This window comes from Remersonia thermophila, chromosome 4 (genome assembly GCF_042764415.1).
Source record: "Remersonia thermophila strain ATCC 22073 chromosome 4, whole genome shotgun sequence".
Lineage (NCBI taxonomy): Eukaryota > Fungi > Ascomycota > Sordariomycetes > Sordariales > Chaetomiaceae > Remersonia > Remersonia thermophila.
In genome coordinates, this window is record NC_092220.1 from 2863567 (window position 1) to 2876767 (window position 13201).

At 63.6% G+C, this 13201-nt stretch overlaps 1 protein-coding gene across 1 annotated transcript; it reads right to left on the reverse strand.

The window, feature by feature from the left end:
- Positions 1–1133: 1133 nt before the first annotated feature.
- Positions 1134–9894, reverse strand: VTJ83DRAFT_4959 (uncharacterized protein; the record flags this gene model as incomplete). The annotated part of the gene is made up of 2 exons (XM_071011505.1): positions 1134–9403; positions 9891–9894. The coding sequence occupies 2 exons, from the start codon at positions 9892–9894 to the stop codon at positions 1134–1136; spliced, it is 8274 nt and encodes a 2757-aa protein (XP_070866409.1).
- Positions 9895–13201: the final 3307 nt, after the last annotated feature.

Sequence of the window (13201 nt, forward strand, 5' to 3'; positions counted from 1 at the left end):
GTAACGCCTGCCCCATACCGTACGTTACGTGACGACATGCCCGACATTCGCGTTTCGCGTCTCGAGATTCCGCTGGGCCAGCCCACGCCGTTACATGCCGTTACGTTACCGAACCGCGTAACAAACGTCGAGACCCCAGAGCCGCCCGTGGTTCCAGCGCGCCCTTCCCCCCAAGGCGGCGGTCGCGTCGGGTCGGGCCCGTTCAGGTTGCCGGGGCCCCAGGTGGCGGGTCGGTGGGTCGGCTGATACAACCCCAAGACCCGACCAGGGTCAGGGCCTGGCACATGGAGCTGCCCGACCTATGTACTATGTAGTTATACTTTTCATCGCCGTCGAGGGACCGAGCCGAGTGAAGGGTGGGTACCACGCCCGTACCTATGTACATACAATACCGGAGGTGACGAACTACTGTGTACCTTGGGTACCTCCTGATGGAATCGTATCGTACATGGAGTGGGTTCACTACCGAACAAGACCCGAAACGGCATCCGTTCGGTTTCTTGTGAATGCCTTCATGTGATGCCGACGCCGACCATGTTCAGCAATCTCTCCCCCAGCACAGAACAGAACAGAACAGAAAAAAAAAAAAAAAAAAAAAAAGACTCCGAGGTACAAAGCCACCCTTGTTTTTGGGATCATCCAGAAAGAACCACAACACAATGCAACTTCTTTTTCATGATCGTCTTTCTCTTCAAAAACATTAATTAAGTTTGATGCTTGGTATCTCAACCCATCAACGACATCCCATCCCCATCCCCGTCCAGACGAAGGTAGATACAAACAACGCCATGCCATCATCATCACCGTCATCATCATCATCCACCACCACCACCAGCTTCTCCTCCTCCTCCTGCTCGACAAAACATCATGCATGCCCAATGCTTCTTCTCCTTCCTGCAGAGAAAGAGTACGAGAGTACACCCCAAGAGGAAAAAAAAACACACAAAAAAAAAAAAAAAAAAAAACACTCACAATGGCAGAGAGAAAATGCCATGCAAAAAAAAAAGAACAAAAAACAGTTGCACATGTCGCATTTCCCCCCCAACGCTCATAGGCCGCTTACCCTCCGCCGCACCGCTCCTGTTCTTCCTTCATGATGTCGTAGTCGTGGCTGTCCGGCGCGCGTCTCCTGTTCACGGCTGCGGCAACCCCGGCTGGCTCGCCGGCGACGTCGCCGGGCCCGTCCCCGACGCGGGCGTCGCCGGGCCCGATCCTCCTTCCATCTGCGGCACCACCCCGGGGCTGGGAGCGTGGAACGGGAACCCGCTACCCCCGCTCCCCCCGCTCCCGCCGTCCCGCGACCTCCCGCTCGCCATCCTCCGCATCTTGGACCTCGTCGTGTGCGCCAGCGGCCGTATCACGTTGTCCAGGAACGACGACCCCCCGGCCCCCACCCCGTTCCCGCTCCCGCCGCTTCCGCTGGCCGCCGTCCCCGGCCGATCGTAGTCGTCGCCGTCCGAGAAGATGCCCTCCGAGAACTCGTCCTCGCTCGTCAGGTCGCCCGCCATGGCGGCGGCCGTCGTCGAGCTGAGGTAGGCGTGGTACGCCGACGACGACGCCGGGGCGGAGGGCGAGGTGACGGACCGGGTGTGCTGCAGGCCGTGGGGCCGGTACGGCGGCGGCGCCTGCGCGTACGACGGCGTGGGCGTCATGGCGGCCGCCGTCGCCGTCGCCGCGTTGGGGATGAAGGCGCCCGGGGTCATGGTGTTGCTCGCCACGCCCGAGGCGTCGCGGAGCGGCGTGAAGAGGGGTCTCGGATCCGCGAAGCCGTTCTGGAACGCCAGGTTCGCCGCGCTGTTGTTCCCGGACGCCTGGCGCAGGATGGGCAGGATCTTCTCGTCGTACAGCTGGGCCCCGGCGTCCAGCGCGTCCGGCGAGAACTCGGTCACGGTGCGCGACGAGCGCCCGTCGCTGGGCGGGCTCGTCGTCGACGACGAAAGGTCGTCGAAAAAGTCGTCGAGGCTGTCGAGCTTGGAGAAGAGGTCGCCCCCGCTGCCCGTGCCGACGCCAGCCAGCATGCCGCCCACGCTGTTCATCATCATCATCATGCCGTGCCCGTCCAGGACCCGGCCGTCGTCCGAGAGCATCGTGTCGGCCCGGTCCGACGAGCTGCCGCCGACAAAGTAGCCGTACGGGAAGTCGTCCGGATGGAACTCGACCTCGGGCGTCATGGGCGCCTGCAGCGCCCCGGCCACGCCGTTCTCCTCGCTCTGGCACATGTAAAAGGCCGCGTGCACGTTGGCCCGCGTCGAGTCCGTCTTGCGCGCCGGCATGGGCACGGCCCACCCGCTCGCCTCGGGGATGCCAAACAGGCTCTGGGTCCGCTCGTACTCCTTGCGCACCGCCTTGGACGTGGTCGGCCTCGTCATGCTCATGCGCAAATGGTGCTTGTCCATGGCCGACCCGGACAGCGTCATGATGTTGTCGAGCACCTCGAGCGCCTCCATGCAGTACTCGGTCTGCAGCAGCCTCAGCAGCGGCGAGATCATGTCGGACCCGTGGCTGGCGATCTCGGGCTTGCGCATGTCCACCTCGGGTATCACCACGCGCAGGATCCGCATCGTCTTGATCTTGACCCACCGCGTCGCGTTGGTCAGGAACCCCATGAGCATCGTCAGCATCTTGAAATCGAGCCCGGGGAGGAGCCGCTCCTCGCGGAAGGCCGCCACGACCCGGCCGACGAACTCCGTCTCGCTCGCGTACCGGCCCTCCAGGTACTCGCCCAGCACCGCCGCCACCGCCGCCAGCCCTTGGTCCTCCGCCACGGCGATGAGCGTCTCGGCCGTGCGCGCCACCGCCGGATTCAGCGCGGCAGCGCCATTGCCGTCATCGCCATCATCATCATCATCGTCGTCGTCGTCGTCGCCGCCGCCGTCGTTATCGCCATGATCATCATCATCATCTTCGTCTTCATCCTCCTCCTCGCGGTACCGCGCGTGCAGGAACCTCGGCAGGTTGGCCACGACGGCGAAGAACAAGCGGTTCTCGTCGCCGATGAGGGGGTCTTGGGGCAGCGGCACGAGCTTGTCCAGCGTCGCGAGCGTCAGATCGAGACAGGCCGACGAGCGCAGGCCCTTGTACAGCAGCGGCTGCAAGCCCTCAAAGGCGCCATCCCACTTGGAGGGCTGGCCGTCGTACAGCAGACGGCGCACGGCCGGCGACCCAAAGTCGAGCCTCGCCAGAAACTCGTCGAGCATGCCCACGGCCTCGAGGAACTCGCACTCGTTGATCGACTCGAGGCAGGCCACGGCCGTCCAGAAGAGCTGCGGCAGCGCCAGCAGCTTGTCCGCATCCAGCTTGCCGATGAGGGTGCGCAGCGTCGCCAAGATCTCCATGGAGAAGGTCTGGATCTCGGCGTCCTCGTCGGCGATGGTGTTGGACAGCCTCGCCAGCATGTCCCCCAGCATGTACTGATCCACCGACGTCAGCACGCACCGGAAGATCTGGAACGACCGGCACGCGAGATGCCGCACGGGGCACGACGTCGCCCACGTCAGCGACAGCCGGCCCCACTGGTCCTTGATGCCCGGGAAGGCCAGCTCGAACGCCTTGACCACCTCGCCCGTCAGGTGCTCCATCCCCAGGGGGACCTTGCTGCTATCGCGCAGGAGCAGGCCGCCGTCGACCTTGGCGTTGCTGTCCTCGTAGTTCCACACCACCGACCGGTCGTGGCGGCGGATGGCGTCGATGAGGCCCTCCATCCACTGCCGCGTGGCCGCGGGGGCGTCGTCGTTGAGGTTGGAGATGACGAGCTCGTGGATCAGGTGCACCAGCATCTCGCGGGCCTGCTCGCGCACGAGCGGCGTGTAGTGGTCCCAGAGCACCGTCACGACCTGCAGCAGCACCGGCACGCCGTCGGCCGTCAGGCTGACGGGCGCCACCATGAGGTCCACCAGCAAGATCAGCGAGAGCTGGCCGAGGGAGAAGCCGGCCTGCTTGGGGCCGACGGGCAGCACCTCCGACAGGTCGGCGCAGTACGGGAGCAGGGCCACGTCGGGCGGGGGCGGCACGGCGTCGCGCTTCTCGTTGGGCACCATGGCCTTGGGCGTGATCTGCAGGAGCAGAAACTCGACGACGCGGTTCCCCGGGGTGATGCTGGTGCTGGCCAGGAACACGACGATCTGCTTGGCGTACTCGACAAAGTTTTGCTCGCGGCGCTCCAGGCACAGCGACGTGATGAAGTCGAGCACCAGCCTGACGTTGCCCGGGTGCGGGCCCGTCGCGAGCGCCTGCCACAGCGCCTGCACCTCGTTGTGCAGCGCCGCGCTCGACTTGATGGTGATCTCGAGCAGGTTGGCCAGGAGCACGTACGACGGCGCGACGGGCCCGCCGTTGGGGTCGACCTTGAGCTCCACGCCCTGGATCCACGGCAGGATCACGGCCACCACGTCGCGCTGCGCGCTCGGGCCCTGCTCCTTGAAGTAGCACGTGTACTCGGAGAAGATGTGGAACGCCAGGTCCGCGTGCTGCTTGGCCAGCCGCTTCGAGATTTCAAACTGCGCCAGCTTGTACACGGCCTTGGTCTTGTCCGAGATGCTGATGTCGTAGTCTTGGATCTTGGCGCTCCGGCCGGGCGCCGGGCCGGGAGCCTGCGGCTGCTGGGGCGGTTGCCGCTCCTCGAGCGCCTTGAGGAGCCGCGCGGCCCGGGTGCGGATGCCGCTCTGGTCGCTGCCCAGCATGAAGAGGCAGAGCCCGAGCAGGCGCCAGAAGGCGACGGGGTACTCTGGGTGTTCCAGAAGCACCTCGGCCACCGCGGCAAAATAGCTGTCGAGCAGCTTGGGCGCGTCCTCGGCGAGGTAGCATCGCGATATGCAGTGCTCGAGCAGGTAGGGGTACTCTTGGTTGTGCACGAGGAGGTTCTTGAGGGCCCGGCGCCCGATGGCGTTCATGCGGTCGTTGCCCGAGTTGAAGATGGCCTCGATCCAGGCGAGCATGCGACGGACGTCGAACTGCAGCTGCGCCCCGCTCTCGGTGGTGGCGCTGACGGGCCCGCCGCAGAGCGCCGCCATGGCGCTCAGGGCCGCGTTGCGCAGGTTGCGCTTTTCGATCTCCATGGCCGCCGTCACGGTGCCGCGCTCGGCCGCCGCCTTTTGGTCCATGACCGACTGCCGCATGCTGTCCTCGCGCTGCCGGATCTGCAGCTGGTTGGGCGAGAAGCCGCACCACTCCTCCATGAGCGTGAAGGCCGACTTGCGCGCTTCAAACGTCATCCACCGCGACGGGTCCTTGGTGCGGTTGATGCCCTCGAAGAGCTCCTCCATGAGCCCGCAGTAGTGGCAACGCAGCTTCTGGAACTCCCAGTCCATCTGCACCTCGCCGTCCATCAGGAAGAGCTTGAGGTCCCTGGCGTACGCCACCAGGTTGTTCAGGATCCAGTCGTCCTGGTAGATTTGCGGCTCCCGCAGGAAGTGCGCCGTGAGCTTGTAGACGTGGGTGATCTCGGTCCTCAGTATGTCCATCTTGCGGTTCCGGCGCGGGCTGCTGTTGGTCCGCTGGTGGATGCGCTGCCGTGCGTCGTCGTTGCACCGCGACACCTGGCCCTGGAGCTCCTCGAGCAGCGTGCGGTACGTGTGGATGTTGATGGACCCCATGGCGATCACGACGGCCTCGCGGATCGGCGCCGACGAGCCCGACAGCAAGGGGTTCAGGTACTTGAACAAGGTCCGCGCCGAGCCGATCTTCTCGGCCGCCGACGACGTCGACCTGGACGCCTTCCGGCCGTGCTGGCCGTTCTGGCCGCCGCCGGCGCTTCCTGCCGCGCTGCCCGCGGTGCCCGGATCCGCCAGCGTCGTGCAAGCAAAGACCAGGTACAGCTTCCACTGCTCGATGACGACGTTGGGGTGCGCCGCGGTTGGCGTCCTGGCCCCGCCGATGCGGGCGCTGCCGGGCTCGCCGTAGAACTGGCCGCCGCGGGGTTCCCGCGGCGGCTCCGAGAGCACCGTGATGACCTTGTAGAGCTGCAGGATGCGCTCGCAGACCAGGTCGCGGCTGAGCGTGATGGCGAAGGGGCACTTGTCAAAAGCGATGCGGATAAAGTTGGGGAAGATCTTGAACCACAGCGTCGTGTCGTACGAGATGTCGCTGGTGCAGAGCTCGATCAGGGCGCCCTGGCTGTTGGCGTTCTGCATGCCGCGCTGCAGGCGGCTGCGCTCGGCCACCGAAAGCTGCTCGTCCCGGAAGCTCATGACCTGCATCGAGTCGTTCTCGAGAATGTCGATGAGCCTCGGCGTGTCCTTTTCGCGGCCGCTCGGCTTCCTCAGGACGGCGTCGAACTCGGTGATCAGGCGCAGCACGTTGACGGCGTAGTAGCGCACGCGGCGCGATTGCGAGCAGAGGAAGAAGAGCCCGTGGGCTTCGACCTGGTCGACCTCGGCCCAGACGCTCGACAGGTCCAGCTTGATGCCGCGCTTCTCGGCCAGGGTGGACTCGGCGTTCTCGTCGGCGGCCGTCCGCGTCTTTTGCTTGATCTCCTCGATCCAGATGTGCAGCAGCTCGATGTACAGCATCAGCGTCTTTTCGATGTGGCCCGGCCCCAGCATGCCGCCGTCCGACATGGTCGAGTAGCGGTCGTCAAAGTTGAAGATGAAGCGCGCGAACCCCATGGTAACCTGATGGGCATGCGACTGGCGGGCGATGGCCTTGAGGGACTGCGCCGACGACTCGGCGATGTTGCGTTGGACGTGGGCGGTGCCCGTGCACAAGAGGTTGATGAGCGTGTTGAAGGGGATGTCGGGAGACAGGCAGCGCGGGAGGGCCTGAACCGCCACGTGGAGCAGCTCGTAAAAGGCCTGCTTCTGCTCCTGGGGGCTTGGATGGTCCTCTCGGCGCGAGAAGTTGAACGTCTCGGCGATGGGCGTCTTGGGCCCCGGGCTGGCGAACCTTTCCATCTTGTCAAACTTTTCATCCAGGGCGGCCTGCCCGCCAAACGTGTTGTCGCAGATGATGCTGATCTTGCCGAGAAGCTCGCAGAACTTTGCGTAGTATTCCCGGACCGTCTCGGAGAGCGCCGAGACGGTCACGGGCCGCGAGAGCTGGTCGGCGGCGGCGGGGGAGGCGCCGCCGCTGCCGCCCCCCGAGAGCGCGGACCAGGCGACGGACGGGGCGTTGTCGCGGGGAGAGCCAAAGATGGGAGACGTCGGAGGGGGGACCCGGTCGGCACCCGGGGACGGAGCATACGAATGGGGAAACGGAGGCCGGCCCTTGTCGCCCTTTTCGAGATCCGAAAGGATGGTCAAAAAGGCCCGGATGCCGACCACCATCTTGTCCGGGTCTAGCTGCTCGATCCTCAGGTCCTTGCTGTTGGACATGATCAGATCGGCGTTGAGGAGGGGGAAGATGACGTTGCGGAAGCAATATTCGGGGTGCTTGTAGCCGATGAAACGGATGATTTGGATCGACGGCTCGACGACAGCCGCGTCGGCGGCCACCAGGGGACGCTTGGTGTTGGGGGGGATGACGACCTTGACGATTTCGTCGAGCTTCCGGGCCGAGCCCGAGGCGCTGTCGGCGGTGCGGAAGAGGTAGGTCCATGCGAGCCTCGAGATGACCTGGAGGCATAGGGGCCGCGTGGCGCGGTCCTTGAGGCGCGGCTGCAAGGGGTATATCAGCTGCAGCCACTGGCTGACGAAGGTGTCGGGCGGCGACACGCAAAGCATGGTGGCCGTCAAGGGGAAGGTATAGTGCCAGTGGCGCGGCTTGACGAACATCTGGGCCAGGCGGGGCCCGATGGCGGCCAGGACCTCGTTCCACTTGGGGTTGGCGAGGTCGGCGTTGGTCGCCGTGGAGGCGATGGGGAGCAGCAGCATCTCCAGCACCTGGCAAAAGGCCGCCTTGATTTTGGGGCCGTGGGACCGGCCGAACAGGCGGCCCAGGGCGGCCATGAAGTCGCACGAGCGATCCCAGGCGTCCTCGGGGCTCGTCTTGATGCGGAGGTGCTTCATGCCGCCCAGCACCAGCTCCGTCTTGTTCTCGAGCTCGCGGGGCGACAGGGTGGGGTTCTTGCTGGCCAGCTCCTGCAGCGAGCGGTCCAGGTCGGCGACAAAGCGGCTCGTGACGGTCGCGAAGCTGCTCTCGCTCATGGCGCCCATGAGCTGGGCAAAGAGGTTCCAGTTGGCCAGCTTGAGAGGCGATGCCATGAGCTGCTCCGTGTCGGAGATCTTTAGCTGGCCAAAGATGATGTTCTCGAGCTTGTCCTCCATCTCGGGCGTGATGGCCGCCAGGGTGCTCTGCGTCATGACCTCGAGCAGGACGCGGCAAAGGATGTAGATGGACACGGTGGACCGACGCTCGGCCTGGGCGACGTATTCCTGGCGCGCCGCGAGGGACATGTGCCCCGGCGCGGCCGAGGAGGCAGCGTCCGAGGCGGCCGAGGCCCCCGGCTGCACCGGCTCCGTGTTGCGGCGTTGCAACGAGGGGCCCTGGGGCGGGGGGTAGACGCGCGACTGCTGGAGCTGGGCGCGAGCCTCGTTGGCGGCATCGCTCTTGCTTTTCCTCCACAGCATCATGGAATCGATCAGGGGCTTGGGCTTCTGCTTGGCGATGTGTCCCAGGGCCACGATGAGCTGGTCAAACGCCGGGTCGACGCCAGGCCCGCAAATCAGGTCCACCTGCGGCTCGGGGTCGAAGGGAACCGTGATGCATTGGTTCAGCTTGTCTTCGGCTTGGGCGATGAAGGCTGTGAAGAGCACGTGGAGCGCGTACTCGCCGACCGTTTTTTGGTCGTCCTTGGCGTGGTGTCGCGACGAGTGCGAGAGGTTGTGGGCGTGGTCGCGCCGCGACTTGCTGCTCGTCCGCCGCTCCATCTTTCCCCGGGCCGCCGCCGGGTTGGTCAGGTCGGGGGCGGAAGCGGCGGCGGTCGACGAGGACCGCTCGGGAAGGGAGTGAAGGGAGGTGACGGTGGTCCCGGACAAGGCGGTGCCCGGGCGCTGCGACGGATCGCCGTCGAGCCGGGAAGGAAAGGGGTGCATTTCGGCCCGGTCGGGGGCGAGGCCGGCGCCGACAGCGGCAATCATCTGGGGGCTCAGGGGGCTCGACGAGGAGCTGGCGAGGCTCCCGTTTCTAGAGTGTTGGATGCCGATACCATGAACAATGGAGGTTTGGCGGTGGTGGCCGTAGGCCGCAGCCTTGTTGGGATCGACGATGCGCTCGATGACGCCCCCCAGGGCGGTGCGCGTCGTCGTGGGCGGCGACACGTGGGATCGGGCGGAGGGATGCTGAGCAGCGCCGTCGGTTCGCTGGACTTTGTCGACGGACGACTCGCGGGAGTGGGCCACGCTCCGGGAGCCGTGGGCTACGGGGCGAATCGTCTTTTGCCATTCATCTTCGTCTTCCTCGTCCAGGCGGGACACGGCACGCGGTGAGAACTTCAGGGGTTCGTGGTCGGGCAACGTCGTCTGGGACGGAGCTGCAGCACATGGGGGGGTCAGCAGGGCTCTCTCCTCCTCCTTGGTCGCTGCTGTGCGCCCAAAGTACGCCATCCTTGTCGTCCCCAACGACACTACTGCGTGCTATCTCGGGTCCCCGTCTGCTGGATGCCTCCCCGCTGTCCATGTCTTTGCCCGTCTGCGCCTGTCCGCGCTGCGACACCCCGCCACGGGCAGCCCACCACCCCCTGGCAGCGGGGCAGACACCTTGCGAAGCACTCCTATGGGATCGAAGCTGCGAGGAGACCAAGACGAGAAGGCGAAGGACGCGAAGCACGCTTGAAACCGCCACCATGCGGCCGAGACAGCCATGGCGTCCGCGGGCCGCTTGGTAAGACGCCGCCGCGCCTGATAAGACGGTCGGTCGATCATCACCTCGTCCGAAAGTCGACGGGCATCCGGCTTGCAGGGAGGCTTCGGCAAACGAAAACCTGGCAGGGCAGCGAAGAGAGGAGCCGGGGCACTCACCCATGGTTCACAAGTCACGTCTTGCATGATCCTCCGTGACCGCGCCAGAGGAGACACACCCAGACGCCGACTTGTGTCTGGAGGGTTCGTGGGAGGGGCAGGTCCAGCACAAACGGACAAACGGGACGATGGAGGCGGGATGCAAGAGACCTGCGTGGCCTGCAGGTCTCCCGTGAGGCTGAATTGGTTGAGCTGATGGACGGATGGACGGTTTGGGCGCTGCTCTTGACACACAACGGGAAGAATGCTGGTCAAGGGAAACGGCGTGGTTGGTGTGTCTGTGTCCCCGACCCGCCGCTTGGCCTTCCCTTGGCGCATGGGGAGGCTGGAAGGGACTCGACGCTTGCTCTTGCTTGAAACCAAAAAGTTCACGTGCTGAGCAGCCGGGCCTCCTGCAAGAGGGCTTGCACGTGCCTTCCCAGCATCAGGTCCTCAGCTTTTTTTTTTTTTTTTTTTTTTTTTGAAAAAGAAAAAAAAGAGGACGAATCATGACCCCCCCCCCCCCCCCCTCAAATGGAAAGTCACCTGAGGAGAGACCCAAGTCAAGCTTGGCCTTCCCCCAGTTTGTAGCACCACACCACACTCCCGTCTCATGTCACCCTCTCCACAGAACAGCAGCACATACGCAGTATTATAGTAGGTACGTAGACCGGGCCCAAGTCGGGCAACGTCCATTCTCAGATGAACGGCCGAATCGTCGCAATGAGTGAACCTCTTTATTTTTCCTGGATCAGCCGAGAGCAGGTACAGCGACTTGGGGCTTGTCTGGCCTCCCAAGCCACAACGTCTTGTGGCCGTTCTGACTGCCAGTTGACTGGGCTCCTTCTCGGTACGAGCCGACGACAGCAAGAGCATGTTCCCGTAGGAGCGTGCGGGATCTCATCTCAGCCTGGAAACGAACAGGTTGCATGCAACCCAACGGGGTCCGACCATCTTGAGGTCTGTCGCAAAGTAGCGGGGGGATAGAATCTCACCTGCGTGTCCTAGGTGCTCGACCGCGCAAGTTCTTACCTGCTTCCTGCTGCGCGGCATGGGACGTCAAGGTGGCGGACCTCCGGTGTACGGCAGCGCTTTGTAGCTCCTCTGCGGCTGGCAAGAGATGTGAACACCGTGACCCGCTGCGTCTCCTTTGTTTTGCATGTGCATTCTCGAGTACCCCGGGTTTCGCGTGTTTTGACGAGGGCCATCGTCCCCGCGCCGGACTTTATGTGGGGGTGGGAGAGGCATCACAAAACGCAGCTCCCACATGTCGCTCGCCCCCGATGCGGTGCAAAAAGGCGCGGAGAGAAAGCCGGCCTGTCAACCGAACACTCCTGTTGCTCCACTCTCGTCCAGTTCCTCCACGGGGAGAGCCACGGGGAGCCATGGTTAACCGGGGAAGCCCCGTTGAGGAATGTCTCTGTTCAGCCGACCAGCCCTCTCGTTTTGCGCGGAGGTTCGGGGTTTGTACTGTGCAAGCTGGGTACGTACTCAGTACGTACTCGCAGCGGAGACGGGAGACACAGATAGATACCGCTGGCCTGGGTTGGTTTGGGGAAAAAAAGTGGGGGATTCTTGTCCACCATGGGAGGCCGGATTTCCCAGCGCGCTGAGCCGGGCCGTGTACACAGTCCCCTCTGGCCTGGGTCGGCTTTGGTGGAGGCGGCGAGGTACCTTGGGTAAGGTAGGTTACAAAACAAAACTGTCAGGGCCAAACAAGAGGAAAATCCACGTCCAACGGCAAGAAAAAGAACCGGATAGCATGCTGTTGAGACCCGAAAGTCCGAGCTGAGCCCGAGCAAACAAACGAAACCACGCGGCCTGGGTCCAGGAATGTCTTTTCGTTGCGGCCGAGTTACCTTATACCTACCTAGCTAGGTATCTAAGGTAGGTTGTCTGCTCTCCGGCAGTGAGGATCTGGTGGAGGGCACCAGGGACCTAACGTTAGCCAAGGTGGCGGCTCCCACCTTTTGTTGCAGGCGGGGACGCGGCTTGGCCTCCACCATTCGCGCAGAGGAGGCATGAGATGGTCAGCGTAGCACTGGACATGATGGGTGCAACAACATCCTACCAGCACCGTAGTAAGCCACCTCAGGGGCACCTCCCGTCATTCCAGGACGGCATGGCCAGCTTTGCGCCAACCTAGCGTTTCGTTACTGTGCAACCTACCTTTGCATCCTGACATACCTACGTAGGCAATGTCCCATAAGGATATAGGCACGTAGGGTTGACCCAAGGTACCTTTGCCACCCAGCCTTTTTGCTACGAGTGAAGAAGACAGGGCCGCTTGGCGATGTCGCCTGAGTTCACGTCCTCCCCCGGGCCCATGCCTTACACCCTACACAGTACGAAACCGTATGCAAACGAAAACGGCCAATCAGGCCGACAGTTGCGGGGCAGGCCGTACTTGGCGGCGACAGCCGGACGAACGAGCTGCCCCGGGGACTTTGGAAGGGGGGGGGGGGGGGGGGCGCCTCTTGCACATGGAACGATTTGTCGATAAAATCCACCCCGTAGAATGGACTGACCAGAGATTGTCAGAATAGGTACCTCGTGGGATTGCACACAAGAGAGCCCCTGTTGCTGATGCTCAACCCTCGTCGCTCTGGGCCCATCCCCTCTTTCTTTCTTTCCTCGCCTTCCGTATTTTTTCTCCCCTCGCACGTCCCGTTGCCTCAAGTATTATTGGCCGTGCTGTCATCTCCTGGGGCCGCCCCTTTTCTCCTTTTTTTTTTTTTTTTTTTTTAATCTTCTCCTTCTCTTGACTTTTGTCGCTGTGCAGTACAACAGTACCTACCACTCAGCGCGCATTTATTGGAGCCGGTTTTGGCTTGTCCTCGCCCCGCTTCAAGTTCCGTCCCGGTTTGCGGCACAGCGGCTCCCTAGTCGGCCTCTCGCTGGTGTACCACCCAACGCCCAACGTTATTCTAGCTGACCTTAGCGCCCCCGTGCATTCTTTTCTCCGCCAACGGTCGCGGCTTCGGACGGCCTCCTCTCGTCCAAATTGCTTCCGTGCCGACCGGACCGCATCCATCCCTGCGGCTAACGTTTCCCGCCGACTACGGTCGGGTCCGGTCTCCGGGGCTCCAGCTGGGTCTCTCGGAGTAGAAAGACACCGTGCAGCCCCGCGGCCCCCGTCTCTGCGGTCGCGCCCGCACACCCCTGCTCGCACCGGGGTCCGTCAGTCGAAGGAAAAGGAGTCGTGGAGCTTGGCGCCCACCAAAATCCGACGCACCACGTCGTCCTCTTCTTTCTCCTTCTGACCACCGCGCTCTGACGAGAGCGTCTGCCCCTGGTTTCTTCTCGTCAACCTTGCCGTCTCTTCGCCCGCC